Source organism: Dysidea avara, chromosome 5, assembly GCF_963678975.1.
Source record: "Dysidea avara chromosome 5, odDysAvar1.4, whole genome shotgun sequence".
Taxonomy (NCBI): Eukaryota; Metazoa; Porifera; class Demospongiae; order Dictyoceratida; family Dysideidae; genus Dysidea; species Dysidea avara.
Genome location: NC_089276.1, coordinates 24,393,762 through 24,411,371, shown reverse-complemented (window position 1 = coordinate 24,411,371; position 17,610 = coordinate 24,393,762). Strand labels below are relative to the sequence as shown.

General features: G+C 37.4%; 2 protein-coding genes and 1 non-coding gene across 3 annotated transcripts; 1 reads left to right on the top strand and 2 right to left on the bottom strand.

Annotated features, from left to right (window-relative positions):
* Positions 1–79: 79 nt before the first annotated feature.
* LOC136255779 (apolipoprotein L3-like) lies at positions 80–7,386 on the bottom strand. The gene is made up of 2 exons (XM_066048672.1): positions 7,276–7,386; positions 80–1,240 (listed from the first exon to the last, which is right to left on the bottom strand). The coding sequence occupies exon 2, from the start codon at positions 1,235–1,237 to the stop codon at positions 239–241; it is 999 nt and encodes a 332-aa protein (XP_065904744.1). The 5' UTR covers positions 1,238–1,240; positions 7,276–7,386; the 3' UTR covers positions 80–238.
* Positions 7,353–17,097, top strand: LOC136255778 (RING finger protein 32-like). Its single transcript, XM_066048671.1, has 10 exons — positions 7,353–7,450; positions 7,496–7,640; positions 8,659–8,790; positions 11,739–11,881; positions 12,222–12,254; positions 12,310–12,434; positions 12,857–12,965; positions 15,665–15,777; positions 16,155–16,224; positions 16,757–17,097. Exons 1-10 carry the CDS (start codon positions 7,430–7,432, stop codon positions 17,033–17,035), a joined length of 1,170 nt encoding a protein of 389 aa, XP_065904743.1. The 5' UTR covers positions 7,353–7,429; the 3' UTR covers positions 17,036–17,097.
* Positions 12,038–12,110, bottom strand: Trnaf-gaa (transfer RNA phenylalanine (anticodon GAA)). The gene has a single exon. It is a non-coding gene; the product is annotated as a tRNA-Phe (tRNA).
* Positions 17,098–17,610: the final 513 nt, after the last annotated feature.

Sequence of the window (17,610 nt, the reverse complement as noted above, 5' to 3'; positions counted from 1 at the left end):
CACCTATTAATACTATTTAGGATTGTATCACATAGCTATTAATTTAGGATGGCACCAGCTTACACAGTTACAGGCCAGGTATGTATATGCAGGATAAAAATCAAACAAGTCAGAAACAGTATACAAATCAAACAAATCACAAAAGTGGACATTAAGAAGAAAAATAGCTACTTTAATGCACACAAATGACAGCTCATCTACATGTATACATAGTAACAATTTCTGCTCAAGTTCAAATCTAACAACCAGGTTCAGTTAAAACTTGCTTAATCTTATCCTGCAATGATTTCAGTTCTTCTATCTGTTGTGCTATACCTTCAGATGTTGGACATTTCTTATCATTAACAAGTCGGTGTGCAGCATATCCAACAGTGATAGCATCAAGTATGATGCCACCAACTACAAGGACTGTTCCAACAGTTTTCATTGTAATAGCAAGTGAAGTAAAGGTAGCCATTGCAGTAGTGGATTCTCCCCCAGATAATGTAGCACCTAAAGCATGAATGAAAGCAAGAGCAACTTTGCTACCAACACCTGTACTAATGGCAGTTGTGGTTGCAGCAGATGATGGATGACGAAACAAACCAAATATATTCCAACCAAGTGTAATCTTTTCCTCTCGAGTTTCAGCATACAAGGCTGGGCACACTTTTAATGCACTGTCACCAAGTTTTTCACAGCATCTTTGTAACTCCTCATACTCTGACTGGGCTTCTTTGCATAGGACTTCAACCTCCTCAACCATCTTCTTTACCTTATTGTTTCCCTTGTTGGCTTGCACATAATCAAATACCTTCGCTCCTGCTGTAGTCATACCGCCAGCACCTGCCATTACAGCACCAGTGACGGTAAGCCCCAAACTTGCACCAAATGTAAATGGAGCACCAAGAAGCCCACCAATAATGAGGGCTCCACCTACAAGACTTGTAGATGAACCTGCTATAGTTGCCTTTGTGGAGTTTTTATGGTACTGGTCTATACAATTTTTAATACATTCTGCTTGCTCAATCACTTCAGGGAGCTTCTGCTCTAATTGTTGAAGTTTTGTTTGAACTCTTTTATATGTTTGCTCACATTCTAATAAAGCATCTTGTAGTTGTAATGATATTTGCTGTAGTAAAGCAGAATTTTCATCAACAAATGACTTCATCTGATCATCATTGGATAGTATAGATTGCAATGTCACACTGTCAACAACCAGAGAATCAGTGCCAGCTGAAACTGTCAGGGAATCCATAGCCTATACACATATAAAGAAAACAATATCACTGCATTTCTCATCATATACACCTGTAGTAGATGTGGCAGTGGCTTTACAAACACATGCTTAGTATTCAAGTCAAATCAAACCTGCACAGGCTGATATATCAGCCACTATGCATAGTTGCAAATAACATGCTATAATTTCTGAAGCATTTATCCTACAGTACGACTACGTATCAACATCATGATGTAATAAGGATTAAATACCTAGCAGCTTACCCTACAACGAAAGTATGAGGACAAAAACATGTTGTGAAAATCCAAAAGCATGCAATCCTTTACATACCTTTAGAAAATGATCTGTAACTCGTTGCCGGTTGATTCTATTTACTACATATAACTGTTGGCTGAGTAGCCAGTCAATGACGAAATAGGAAATAGACAGCTCATGTGATCCAAACCTTAATTAACATGCATGGTGGATGAGGCATGGAATGCATGCAGCGTTGCAATAAAACAAGTCACCATTCTTCATTGTTTTATAACAAGTAAGCCCCTGATGTTACAGTGGTTATTTAGCCTAGCCTAATAAATAAATTTTCTGGTTTTATGCTAACAGAGTCAAAGGCTAAAGTTAAGGGTCAAAGGCTTTATTTATGTTTCATAGTGTCTGCATTTACCATATGTCCGTAGGTTGCAGGTTTAAGTAACACCATAGGCACATTTTTCAACACCTTTTCAGTACACACATTTTCTAACTTGACTTGCTGCCCAAACTGTAGTACACTGTAAGTTCATAGCATCCCAGTATTATACTTGATCTCCTCTTAAGAAGAGTTTATACAATAACTTGAGTCTTTAGATGAACTGATAGGTTTCGCACAAATTTTACAGATGAACGAGAATGAGAACTTTCGTAGCTGCATTGTTTAGAGGAATGGTTCATTATTAATATACTGCGTGTCTTCAGTATATCTCAGTGCAACTATTTATTTCATAGTGACTACATAACAAAAATCAATTAGGTGAGGGGCTTAAAAAGAATGGTAGCTGGTTGATACAATTTGCAGTGTGAAAGCATGCTCTATCAAGGAGACCTGGTAGCATATGTATCTCCACAAGGAAAATTTAAAAAAAATCAGCTTCTGAAATAGATTTTGGTAACAAGGTTGACTGCATTTTAATCTAAAACTTAATGTACATGACTGCTCTTCTGGTTGCTTTGTTACAGCTGATTAAAGTAGTTGTCTAATATCAAATGTTTACCCTTTTATCTCGGACACCACAACCAGCAATTCTCCACCAAAAGATGCAAATTCCTCACACCACCACTGACCATTGTGTAACACTTGTACTTTCAAAAAGCAGCCACCATTTGTTTCCTCCATTCTTATACCATAAATATGCGGGTATGTCACGATCTCTATAATTGGGCAGGGTAGAAATTCATTTTACATGTACATTGTAAACTTTTTAGTTATAATTAGCCATGAAATAAAAGGTGTACTAGATAGTTGAAATTCCTGAGTCATGAAATTTTGCTATCAGTGTACCATAAATACATGCAGTATAACTTTCGTCAATGAAATAATCAAATTTCGTTGCCGAACACAACAAATTAAGATTTAAAGTTTGGTTATGTTTCCAACAAAAATTTCCCATCTATTGTCAGGTACTGTCAAACAATTCCCAGCCATATCTTCTGAATTTTATGTGGACAAACTTTGCACTTAGTCATAAACACTAAAATTGGACTGGAAAGTTTTACTAGAGTAGCTGACTGCTCTGTTAGAGCATATCTCAATTTTAAGACTGGAGGGACTAAAATAAGTGAAGGGGCTCCTGGTGCCATGTCTATGTATTGTTGTGCTAAAACTTCTTCAGAACACTTGACACGTCCATTTGTGTAGGTTGTTCCACTGAACAGTAATCCATGAATGTGACATACTGCACAAAAAAAACCTGTGAAAATCAAATCAGCTGGGAATTATACGATAAATTACTACTACGAGCACATGTTGGTAGGGGTAGGATGAAGCTTCGAATGCTTCGTGGGCTCGAAGGTTAAGTAAACTTTAAATTATAAAAGTATCTTTCGAAGTTTCGTAATGCACTCATAGTCCAGGGGTGTAACCAGGATTCTTTGAAGGGGGTTCCAACAGCAGTATTGAGTTACCAGAAGCAGGGGTCTGGGGGTGCAGTCCCCAGCTGCTGAGAGACTTTTAATATTTTAATGAATCAAAACTCTATATTTTATGTAAAAAACAGTACATTAATTATATAACAAGTACACCAAAAAATTTGGAATTTTCAACTAGAGTAGGGACCATGCACATCAATAAAAAGTACTAAAACAAGTTGGAGTAGTCCACGACAATAAAAAGTGTTATATCCCTAGATACCGTAATGGAAATGCACAGTAGGGATATAACACTTTTTATTGCATTGTACGTACTGCAGTATGCCAAAAGGTACCTCTCGGACTAAAGCGACATCGAACAGTGAAAAAAATCAAGCCTGTAACCTTAGCTGTTATAGAGTTACGCTTGTCTGAAGACATCAGTCAGTTACTCAGTCAGTCAGTCACTAGAAAATTCCGTTAAATAAATTCTTTTTAAAAATTCCATAGCAACTTGTTGAAAGCATTTCGGGTCGATCTTAAAGATTGTTTGGGCTTAGTTTTACCTAACCAATACTGCCTCATTGTTATCAGGGGAAACTGAGATTGTTTTTTGGGTGATGCTATTTTGTGGGCCACGCAGACTCCTTTGTGGTCCCTACTATACAGTACTATCTGCTGTATGATGCATAGCTACCATATGACATCAAATATTGGCGAAACTAATATTTGGTGATTTGCTGTAAAATTGCAATTGGCAAAATTTTAATTTAGCGAAACGCTCTCACTGAAAAATTGGCGAATGGAGTAAGTACAATGCTGTACTGACTCGTTTTAAAGAATATTTTGGTCCTGTTTCCAGACGCCTACTGTACTTGAATATCTGTACTCCAATTTCTTTCATGGCCACCATAGATCCTTTACACCCCCGGGATAGGAATCTCCGCATACTTGCTGTACTTACTTGCTGGGCTATTCGCACCGTTAATTAATTGGTGTTGACTGGAAGGAGAAAACTCTGATCCATTGTTCTGTAGTGAATTTCGTGTTGTTTGATACAGTAATCTTGTTCTTTACTTCGAATAAGGCAGAAAGGTGACTGTGGATGCAAAAACAGTGACAGAACTTGCTGACAGGCCCAAGTGATTAAAATTTAGGCTAGCTGTAACTCTGGAATTGTTCACTCTATGAGCGTCAAATTCAGTCTGTAAGTATAACTTGGGACAAGGAATCAAACCAGCGAAGTCATTAGTCCATGTCTCCGTGTTCAAATCTTGCCGCTTGAATGGTGGCGACAAATTTAGGCTACCTCGCCTGAAACAACGTCTTCTTAACTTACAATTTGTTTTGTGTATTTATCCATCCTTTGTTAATCGAACTGAAGTAAACTCATTGCCCGTACTGTCCACTAAACAGAGAATTAATACGCTAAAGTCGAGTTACTGATGCATCAATTCATAGATCTCTTTGTAGAAAGGTGTCGATGGAGGTGTTAAAAACAGAAGATTCCAATCCCGGGGGTATAAAGGATCTATGGTTTCAGATTAGCTGTCTGTAGGCATACTCTCCCATTTATCAATGACTGCGCACGAATTTATGTCTGCTGCTGTCTGCAAGCTTATGTGGAGCCACACCCACTAATCGAGTAAGAGTTCTAGTATAGTCAGTAAGCCACACCCATTTTGGTATGCATGGAACCACACTAATTTACCAGTTTCAGCAGTATCCACGAAGGTTTGTCGAAAACCTACTTCAACAACTGCTCGACCCAATGTTTGAAAATAATATTGACGAAATTTAAATTTGGGACGAATCACCAATTCGCCAAATTTAGTTCACCGCCAAATTTAATTGGTATACAGTATATAAGTGCCCCTGGGATGAAGCTTGTACTATACCTAGTAGAAACAGACAGCATAACACATAGAGATATATCTGTAATTGATAGTTATCATACTGGTATAGGAACCATGAGACAATTGGAATGACTTACAATCAAAACATTATAACTACAAAATATGCGTAGCATGGATTCATTCTGTATGCCCAAGTGATAAAGTACTGGCATTCTAAATCTTTAAACACTGCACACCAAAGCTATAGCAGTATAAGGTCATGCTCAGTTTTGCATTTATTAAATGTTAGAATGTCCACTAATGAAGTTTCTTAACATAACGGATATATACATGCATGTTCTATTAGATTATACACCGTACATGACTGCTTTATTAGAGTATATCGATCTTTTTTACAAGCTTTCAAGAGGATTCATGTTACCTCTGTAAATCCTTCCCTGAGAGATGAATGCAAGCTTTATCAATGATTGTACTGTGCCATACACTATTACTCATTCATTTTGTCCTGCCACACTAAATGGTGTGTTAGGGTCTTGCTGTAAACTCAGAAATCTAAATTTTACAAGGAGGGTTCCTGAACCCCTGGGAACCCCCCTCCCTATGCCCCTGTAGTCTACGAAAGCATTACAAATAAACTTTGTTAACTTTATTATTGCAGCTTATTATTCATCTTGTGCGATTGATGTTCGCCTCTTCGCTTGTCTGCCACGCCCACTACTAAATCATTGCAGTTTAGCTCGCTACCGTAGTTGTAACCTTAAAACACCTTAGATAATGCATGGTAAACATCCTTTTAGCCATTAGTTGGTGTTTACCTATACATGATTGCAGTATAGCGGACACGCCATTTGCAGTTGATCGATCGCACCATTCAATACTGCTGCTATGCACTTTCCAAATGTTTGCAAACTTATTAAATAGGATAAAACTTAAGAAGGATGTGCATAAATACAAGTAAACCTGTAACTTAAAAGCTAAACACTAAAACTTCGAATGCTCGAACATGTTATTAGCAAATGTTCCAAGGTAAATTTCAATATTTGTCCCAGCCCTACATGTTGGTGTGCTTATAATCCATGTTGGTGTGCTATGCATCTTCTATGACAGTAAACCCCATCCCTGCATCTCACTTTGTACTATTATATGCATAGAGTTCTGTTCAATATTTCTACCAGTTTTCATCTCACTAGAGGTCACACATACGCACTGAAACCTCCATTGTAATAGAGTCATGATGGCTTACCAGACCACTTGAACCCAAGCTCAATATACAGTTCATCTGATACAGTAGCTATATAAGCATAGAATCTATGCTACAACTTAAGCTAAGATTTTGTAGCATATAAAAATTTCCCCCAAGACAGAAATTTGTAGGAAATTTGGTAGAAAATTATCCAGAATTAGAAATCTGGGTTAGCAAATTTTGGTGCGATTTTGTATGTGAAGGACCTGTTGGTTTTTTAAAACCATCAACTTCTGATGTTTACCAAAGTTGATGTGATTAAAATATACATATGTAACCTCGGTACACTCTATAGTTTAAGACCATAGCCATAGGGTTCTGACATGTGACCAACCTAGCTCCTATGGCTCAAGCCAACTGGTATGTTGTTTGTTTTTATCTGCTTTATCAGTTAGGCACTGGAGGGTGAACACTGGAGGCAGCGCCTGTACAAGGTGTTTACCACGAGCCAATGTGCTTTCTACAATTTTACAGTGACCAGCACTGAAGGTCTAACAACATGTGCTGCAGCCTTCAAGTTACCTAACCTAATAAACAGAATTGGAGATGACGCCAAGACGTTAATTTAAACTTAGCTGAAACAGAAAATGGGCCAAAGAAAGGACAAAAAAATCCCTCCAATCCCAGGATTCCAACTGCAGGTGAGGACCAGACCTAATTCACTCTCTGTATAGGAGGTACTATATACATGTACACAGATTAAGATTAAAAAAATTTCCTGGTGTTTGGCTTATGTCTGGTCACTCCAGACCTCGCTCCAAACCTTGCTCCAAACGCCACTAGTGCCACACTCAGTCTCCTCCAGGAGAACCTCTTACAACATAAAGCATGCGTATTATAAAATATTTAGGTACCTCAAATTGCTGTAGTCTAGCCCACCCAACAGCACAAAACTACCACACTTTCAACTCCCTGTCCTAATTCAGTAATTCCCACAATCAAAAGTTTGTTCTATTTGAAGCGCGTTATTCGAGTAACTTATCGATCGCCATGGAAACTTAAGTCCCAATGGCTTGCAAGTCAGACAAGGTGAGCTATTTTACAACTAGATGTCACTGCTTAACGCTGTCGTAGGGAAGTAAAGTATCGGCCTTGAATGCTGTGGCCTTACAGGATCACTTGATGCGCCAGTTATCACTGGAACCTGCTAAACTTACTGCGAGACCTACTGTACCGTACCGCAGAGGTAGTAGGATCACCAATGAGGGTACTAAAACAGGTGAGATTCTGTGCATGAGCTAGTTGGCAGACTCTGTAAATATTAACAGCGGTGCACCTGTGCTGAAAGTCTGCTCAGAAAGGCTACTACTTCTAATCAATCTTGACAGTGGTTTGTGCACAGTTTCACTTCTTTGTGTTGTTGTGCAAGATCTAAAGTGGTTTCAGGACTTTGTACGAAAGGAGTATATGGCGTGAATTTGCATATGTGTGAATGCTATAATGTAGCTGTTCTTGGAGTGAATAACCATCCCTGCCAACAGTGCCAAGAAAATTGTTGTGTGCACAGCAGCCGTGGCCTGATTTCAGGTGCCTACCACTCAGATAGTTAAATTGCTTATGAAAACATGTCTACAAATGTACGGATTGCTGAAATCAGTGTATGATGTTGTATGCTATGAACCACATATACCATCATAGGCTTATATTGTACTTGCAGTGGCTGATCTAAGAATTTATATTTATAAAGGGGGTTTCTAGTTTAGAAGGTGGACAATCTGGACATATACGGGTGTTTGCACACTCACCATGCATGCAAAGCATGCATGTGCTAGAGGGTCTGGATTATCTGTAAAATAATATTTATGGAGTCTATATACAGAGTGCTGAGCATGCACATCACTTATTATAGACCCACACTGCAACAATTAATTAAAATACTCAACTGTTGTGTAATCATTATTCAAAGGGGGTTTTTGTGGAAACCTTGAAACCCCCCTAAATCCGCCACTGACTTGGTATCAAACAGCATAAAGTCCTTAATTTTCACTCAAGTTGCGAGCTGCACAATTACTGAATGAGATTAAATCTTGTTTATGATGCGGTAATTGGAATCACTCAATAAAATAAAAACATTTGTGGATTCCAGATACCAGCTTAAATGACCCCTAAGTGTCTGAATTACACAAGTATCTTTATTGTTGACTATCCACAGTAACAAGTTCCACTATACATACCATATAGTAAGAGAATGAGCAGCAGTTGTGTTTCAGTATTTCAATACCATGCTGATATTATAGGTGAAGATGGAAAGAAAGTACGGCAACGCGTGGACTGCTGGTTAAACAAGCCACAGAAAAATCAGGCAGTTTCTACTACAGTAAAAGAGAGGGAGATAGTATTGGATCCTAAGCCTCCACCTTTATCGTTAGGTAATGCCTGTACTTATTTTAAGACACATGTACACACACTCTGGAAGTCAGTTGAGAGACTTGTGTTTTCTTGAAAGAGCTTTGGGAATATATGTCATGACACACTAGAATCCATGTAAAGCAGCCAAGCTTTAGAAGGATGCAGCCTAAATAAAGGCCATGCATGCAGGTGAAAAGTTGAGGTGATGGCTGTAAAGTAATGTACGTCAGTAAATTTTGATAATGACAACTGATTCACAACTTTATTCACTCAGTTTATTTAAGGCTACACCTTTTTCAGCTTGGTGGTTTGTATACAGTGTAGATACTGTATATTACACATGTATTTCACCTGTATTTCACCTGTATTTCACCTGTATTTGGCTTTGGGTTGCCTAGTTGTCTACCAGAATAGCAAGAAATCTGTTTATGATTTGGAATTCAACTAACATTGTACAATGGAGAGTTTTATCCAAACAGTCTATTATCAGTATTTTGTCAACAGGTGTATGCTCTAATTGAGCTCAATCTGTCTACAAATGATTTTCAGTTATATGAACATCCCTTCCCTCATATTTGTAAATAATTGACTCTCCACTATAATTTTACATGTGTGACTGTTCTTGAATATTGAACATGGCTGTTGTATTAGAGTGACTGCTTTATTAGAGTATTTCAAGTGGGCCTCAGCCAACTGAACTACATGCGATGTATAAGGGCATGATGTTTCTTGCTTTGTTTTTCACCATGCTACCAATAAGAGGCATCTATTTTATGATCAATCATTATAAGAACAGCTACATCATTAAGGGACATGTCCTTTGATCATTGTTATTGATCATAAAAGGGCATGGCGCTCGATTGTTATTGGTCAAGCTAGTTCACAAATAGTCCGGGTACCTCAATACGGTTTCCTAGCATGAAGAAGAAGACGACCAGCATGATTGAAGATAAAGGAAAGGCAAGGCGCAGAGGGAAAACACTTGTCAGAACCCCAAAGGCATGTGCCACTGGTGACCTTGTTATTGTGGCTAAAAATGGTGGTCGTATTATGCTTTTTTAGCCTCTAGTCTTGCGATTGATCAGGCAGGCAGAGAGGGAGGCAGACAGACAGGTTTTGGTGATTTTTTTGAAAATTAAATATTGACATGTGAATGGTGTATTTTAGATATGCTAAGACTATTCCATTAAGGTACATACATACTAGGGTGGATTTTAGAGGTGTGGTACATGTGTCATTTTGGTGGGGATTCTTAATATTAAATTACTTTGTGATAAAATGTTTCTCCAGCTTTTGAAGCATGTAAGTGCCTCTATGTTGTAGTATTATGACTGCTTTCTTAAGGGTTACATGTAAATCTTTCTGTAAAGACCTGGAATGATAAAATTTAACTGTGAAACAAGTTTTGGGATGATTTTTACCCACTGCTAGCCTCTTTACCATGCTACATGAGAGTGGAACCAAATGCCTGATCTTCTACTGTTTCAGTAAGGGTTAGACCTTGTATGGTGTTCTTCTACACTGTACTTTGGAGTTGGAAACCAGTAAGCAAATTGTTTAGAACCGTACCTGTGTATGTACCTATGTACATGTGGAATTTTATGCTCAGGCTTTTTATCATTGTTCTATTCCAATTTTCTCTAGAAAGGTTAACATTATGTCATATTGTTTATGTAGGATCCCCCCAAAAATGACGTACGCCGCCTAAAATGTTGCCTTGAAAAATCATCCTAGAGACATCTTATATGATGAAAATCACCTTTACGGAATAATATTAGTCCATCTAACATTCAAACGCTGCATTAAAAACAAGCACACACCAATAGGCAGCCAGATGTAGATTTTAAAAAAACAACAACATTTAGTCTGACTGCCTATCTGCCTCCTGTGTGTGTGTGCGTGCATGCCTCCCTCCCTACATGCATGCATGCATGACCACAGTCACAAGCCTAGAGGCCTAATGAAGCAGCGCATGGCCACCATTTTACGCTACAATAATAAATTCACCAGTTGGATGTGCCTTTTGGGGTTCCGATGAGTTTGTGCTCTCTGCACCTTGTCTTTCGTTTAATCTTCAATCAGGCTGATTGTCTTCTTGTTGTTGCAATGAATCCATATCAATTTTCCCTATCAACACTTTCCTTGAGCTGCATATTTAGATGCTGATGCGCTTACGCTTGGTAGATACTGGTAACTTAATGGTAAGTTCAATGCCACGCCTATTATTGGTTGATTAATAACGATTGAGCACCGAGACCACCATACCTCTTAACAGTCTATCACGACAACACACCCTATTATTTTTGGCCTAGCTATATTCATAATGCTAAAATATGAAATAGTGACACATCCTAGGTGAAATGCTGACTCGAGTTACTCTAATACAGCAGTCACTAATACAGTAATAGGAACAATCACACGTGTATAGCTGTATGCTACAACAAAAAACCAAACAAACTAGTATATTAAAATATGACAAGCGATAAAAAGTAGTGAAACAAGAGATGAATGATGATATTACAGCATAGCTCGGTGGGAAAATCCCTACTTTGGAAATGATTGTTATAACATGCCAATGTAGGGATTTTCCCACTGAACTATGCTGTAAAACCATCATTCATCTCTTGTTCATCGCTTGGATCCCTACTTCATTTTTAAATTAATGTACTACAGTATTATTTAAACATATGTACTTCATTTTTTGTAATCAAAATGCAAAATGTTCCGTAAGACAACACAAAATCGTTTAATCTAGCTGTACCAATTTGGCAGAAGGGCTATTATGTGTTAGTTAGTGACTACATAATGTCATATAATGAACTATCCCACCGATCTTTCTAATACTCTGCTCTTTTAAAGTATCTTGATCTCTAATTATGTTCTAAAAATGGTGAAAATAATTCTCAATTCTTTTACCCCATCATTATTTCTGAGGTATACATGTATGGCTTTTGTACACTATACATAGCTCAGAGAATTGGATTAGTTGAAGCTCCGAAAGGTTTGTTGACAGAGTCAGACTGGAAGTTGATCAAACAGAAGTCACAAAGCAGAGAGGATTCAAATCAGCCTTGTGTGATTTGTAAAGAAGACTTTCTTCTTAGAGAACAAGTATGAGTATACGTATGTACCTAATACCTACAGCATAATTACAGGTGTATGTTAGTGAATGAATTAAAGATTAATACTTTTTCAAACTAAATAGCTGTATGGTAGTAGTAGGCATGCCAGCTACATACTGTACACCCCCTGTAGCAAAAAAAGTAATGCTAGAACCCGGGATTGAACCAGGGACCTTTAGATCTTCAGTCTAACGCTCTCCCAACTGAGCTATTCCAGCTGTCAGATTTTATGTGATTCACTTTGTTTCTATATGGTACATATATGTGTGTGCATGCCTACAAGGTACAGATAAATATTGAATATGCAATACACATATGTTTTTTTACAGGTTTTATTGTCATGTAGTCATGTTTTTCATAGGGTAAGTGTGTTTGTGAGTGGAATATCTTATATTACAGTATGTTCATACTATACAGGCATGCATTAAAGCATTTGAGCAGTTTTCAGGCAAGAAGTGCTGTCCATTGTGTAGGACAGAGCACTATCAGACAAGAGTGATTTATACTGGTGCTAATCTACATAGAATAAGAGCTGCTACTAGGTTGGTTCGAGATTACTGTACTATGATGTATGTAGGAAGTATACATACTTCTATTTGGTATTTCATGTGATGTCATTACTCACAGTACAAAATGGTGCTCAATAGAAGCTTTTTAGATTGTGCTTCACATAAACTTTAGGCTATGCCTGCAGTATGTACTTTGCTTTGTATAAGCCCCTGGATTTATTGAAGAAATTAGACAATCACTGGGCGAAGTACATCCCCTTGTGAAGCATAATCTCATGGTCCACAGTGAACCTCACTGTTTACTTGCTACTGTTGAGACTCACTATGCAATTGAAGCAACCAGTGCCCAACACATTTCCTATCTCCTTTCGTGGTATATGTACTATAGCTATTTTCAATAAAATATTCACATTCACGGCAGTTGATATGATAAACTATATTTGTGATGTATTTAGGATACAAGCCTGTTGGAAAGCTTATGTTGTTAGGAAGAGGTACAGAGAGCTAAGGAAGGATTGTGTTCCTAATGAACCAATACTTAGGAAGAAATTTTATGAACAGAAGGTTTGTATAATATGCACCCCTATTCAGCAGTAGTATACACTACATGTGATTCCACTGTAAACTTCAGTAAAATGTTTCCAATGTTGCATGGTTGTGTTATCTGTTATCCAGGTAGCTCCATTCTAATAGTAGAAGATTTGTTTATTATTGTATATAAGCAGGAGATGACTGTTCTATTAGGGTATTTTGTTGAATGTGCTGTTCTATTAAAGTCTAGTTCTGTATATATAAATGAATGGGCTTTGGACTTTTCTGTTATCTGAACACACCCAGGGCTCAGCGAGTTTGGAGGACCACTATACAGGTACATGCAAAGTTTGTGCTGTTGTTTTGCAACCATCTTAAGAGCACTGCATGCATGCAATTGCAAACTGTGCACAAAATTTTCATAAGGGATAGCTACACATGTACCAGTACTACACCTAGATTGTTCAATTAGAAAGTTTCGTTGGATCAATGGTGTTTTCTATAAGAACAGTATGTTGTCAATGTACCCACAGCTGGCTGCAGGCCCACTGTGGGTACATATTGTGTTTACATGTATGTCCACACCCAAATGAGCTAATATTTCTAGCTACACCCTTGTACTGTAAAAGAACGAAGAATGACATGCACTGTAGTAAACATAATCATGGAGAGGTAACTTTTCTTAAATGGTACTTTATTTTGAAAAGGGTGTGGCACATCTCTGATAATCTTGTTTACAGCTTTGTCATGTGTGGGTAAGTAGAATTGTAGGAAAACAGGAACACAGGGCGGGAATGGGAATGACCAACAGAAAATGTGTAATAGAGGTATATACAGGTTGAATTTCACAATGTTTCATTGCGGTATTGATGAATCCTTCTGCTAAAACAATTGAAACACTTTAGTCAAGCAGCCACCTACATTAAAATACTTTAATAGAGCAGTCAAGAGTGTGTTGTTAGCTATCCCACTCACCTTCATTGAAAGCCTGTGAAATGATGGACTATAGCTACTGTAGGTATATAGACTAGCTACAGCTGTAAATCACCAACACTGAAAGTTAGCTACTCCCTTGGAACCACATAAACATTTAAAAAGATTCAACCATTAAATATATGACATATATTCACAGTGCCTGCATATAGAGAGCAACTGCAACCTCTTGCAGGATACAGGAGTTTTAATATTTCTTGTAACACAGAAGGCAAAATTCAAAAAAGCATAAATTGTCGTCATATGACTTCTTTAATTGACCAAAGAATGTTGTTATTAGGAAAGGTAGTAAACAACTACTGTAATGGGGGTGAACTATGCATGTTTGTAGCTAGTTAACATGTAAGAAGCCATACCATGCTCTACACATTTTGCTTTCCATTGTTGCAAGAAGTAATAAGGGCTGAGCAATTGTGATATTTTGCTACTTCATGATTGTAGGATGCAGCATATCATGATTATGATAACTATCACGATGTTATGACTTACATGCATCAATAGTATCGTATATGCACAACTTTGTATGAAATATTCATTTTAACAATTTACGGTGAAATTGTGTACCATTGTTCAACACAATTAAGGCAGTTACAGTTTAATACAAACAGTATAATGAATAATGGTATCCTTAGAAATTCACAGTTTCTAATGAGTAAGCTTTTAACTATGCAAGGCTTATTCACACAATGAAATGTCTCAAAAGTGTATACTTGATTTCCAGATTGTGTTCTTCCACAACAGTATATGTGCCATCATTTTGTGTTAACTAATGCACATCTGCATCATCACAATTATTTGTAACACATATCAACATCACGATGTTCAGAGACAATCATGATTAATCCAACAATTCATATAATCTTCTAGCCCTAATAAATCCCCTTTAAACTTAAAGACCACATGTGGCAGCTGCAGTTATATGTAGGTGGCTCCAATGAGGACAATATGAGCAGTCATGGGGACCCACGTAGACTTGACAAGCAGGACTGTGTTCTACTCAAAGCGATCACCTCTGCTCCACACTGTAACAATGCTTTAGCTGTATTGCGGCCTATACCCTTCCCAGCACCTGTAACAAGAGCTCTCTTTCCACTACAATCATATGCCATCTTCAAGCATACTGCTCATGCACACCCCCATCGTATGACTCCAGCAACAGGAGCAGTTTCCTAAGGCTATAAATGGGCACTGTCAGTTATATAGAAAACTTTGTGAACCTCTTCAATACTATTAATGTTTATAGTTGACTTAGCCAGTTTATATACTTAATGTATGTCAGCTATAGTCCATCAGTTCACAGCAGAATTCTGGTGGAATAGTTAACAAAACATTCTTGACTGCTTTATTAGAGTATTTTAATGCAGGTGATTGCTCTATTAGAATATTTCAATAGTTTTAACAGAATGATTCGACAAAGCTACATTGTGCTGCTAAAATCCATCTTGTGTATTGCATGATACAATGACCTTTATCAGGCATTTTCCTTTCCATTGGTCATTCCCATTCCTGCTTTCTGTTCCCTCGTTTTCCTAGAATTCTACTTGAGTGGTTTGTGTGTGTGTGTGTGTGTGTGTGTGTGTGTGTGTGTGTGTGTGTGTGTGTGTGTGTGTGTGTGTGTGTGTGTGTGTGTGTGTGTGTGTGTGTGTGTGGAGTGGGGGGGCTATGTTAATATCTAACAATACTTGGTCCCAATTTTTTTTGGTATTTGTAGTACTTTGTTGTTATTGTTGCTTCTTTAGCTATCAGATGTAACGGACCAGTTAGTACAACAATGTTCCAGCAGTGCAGAAAGTGCTGATAGACTATTGTCTAGTATTGATGATTCATTAAATCTCAGTAGAGCATTAATGAGGTATTTTAAGTTTCAATAAACATGTTAAAGCAGATTACATTATCGCATTTTAATACACAGTGAAACAAGGAACACAGCACTATTTTTTATGTAGATGGTGGGCCAGCCCATTTATAATTTTTGTACAATGGGAATCAGTTATGCAAAATAATATACTTTACCACCACTTAACTATATAGTATCTCATACAGGGTAGTTGAGTTATTGAATTTTTATTACCGTATTCTGATATTTTATAATTATGTTAGTAGAAAATTTATGTACAATCTAAAGTACTTAAATACCAGATGGTCTCTAAGGATTAAGTTTCCACTGTAGTCTTATACATTAGCATATCTGTAAACCTTTGTGATTTCCTATTATGATTTTGATTGTAGCTCACTGGACCATAACTTGCAGCCCCTTGCTTCACTCAATGAAGATGGTTGGTACAAAGTATTGAACAAGGTATGAGCTATCATCACCTTACAACCCTATGTGCATGTAGTGTTAGTATTTAATGACCTTCACTTAACTTGTTTGCCTGCCAACATATAATTTTTACATGGATGGTGCCTGTACCAGAAGGCCAATCACCCTCTGAGAAACAATCTACTAAACTTAGTAGCTAAAGCATTCCAGTAAACCAACATATTTGAACAGGAAAGAATGTTACGAAACTTCAGGCATGAAACATGGTTGGTCACATAGTTTTTTTTATGGGTACTATAATAAGAGTGCAGTTAGGGACATCTATTTTCCATGGTGACAGGGTATATTGTAGTAAATACTACTGTAGTAAACCACGTACACTTGATTTTACAATCACTTAAAGGCTTTAATCATGTTTGTGTGCTATTTTTGTACATTCGTATAAAAACAATAGCCTGTACATATACAGTATACACATGCCCTATAGCAGTTATTAGCTCCTGATAAAATTTTTATTGTTCTTTCTGTATTGCATTAGCTATCTATGGTATCACTGATTTTACTATAGGCAATTCAGAGGAACATTACAGACTGTCCGATTTGTTTGATGCCACTCAAGCCATCATCCGTGCCCCTCCATCATCAACACGTCCAGTTTACTAGTTTTATATTACAGCCTACTAAAGAGCTAACAACAAGAACAATAGAGTTGCTGTCATGTGCACACTTGTTCCATACTCCATGTATATTATCAATGGAGGAGTTTAGTAACCATACTATCACTAATATTTGTCCAGTTTGTAGAACTCCATATATCAAACAAACACTGCAACTGATAGCTCAATAACTAAATATTTACACCTGTAAATAATTTTTTTTTAATATTGTATGCAGATTTTTTTTTGAGAAGTACTATGTTTGTTGCTTAAACCTTGCAGGGATGAAATTCAGAATTGATGAGGCTGTGATAGAGAGCTTCAATGCAACAGAGAATGCCTAATTAAAGCTATAAATGCTACCAGGTGCACCCACTGGTAGACTGGCTGCACTGGCACTGTGCTTGATTTGTGTATCAAAGGAATAATCATGCCTTACAAAAAATCCTGACTATGAATGGCCTGTTTCATTCCTAACAGGCAACCAAGGATAAAGGTAATCAACACTGAACCCAGCCAGGGCTGCTCACCCCCTATACTGTCATCTTCTCATTACATAATTATGCAGTAAAAATATCATGTTTGCATTTTATATACTAGCTAGGCAGTACCATTGCAACCGTGGCTGTATGACTGTTGGGGCAATCTGACAATAGTTCCATATAATTTCAGAATAGATGAATTTCATAAGGAATTTTAAACCGTTGCCCCTAGCAACCTGAATTTACATTATTTTGTAGGTGTGAATGTCAAAAGTAACATCTCC

Coding starts and splice junctions, on each gene's coding strand:
- LOC136255778 (XM_066048671.1), top strand. CDS start 7,430: ATGGCTTGCAAGTCAGACAAG. Junction 12,966..15,664: donor AGAAATTTTATGAACAGAAG/GTTTGTATAATA, acceptor TTGCTTCTTTAG/CTATCAGATGTAACGGACCA. Junction 16,225..16,756: donor GGTACAAAGTATTGAACAAG/GTATGAGCTATC, acceptor ATTTTACTATAG/GCAATTCAGAGGAACATTAC.
- LOC136255779 (XM_066048672.1), bottom strand. CDS start 1,237: ATGGATTCCCTGACAGTTTCAGCTGGCACTGATTCTCTGGTTGTTGAC.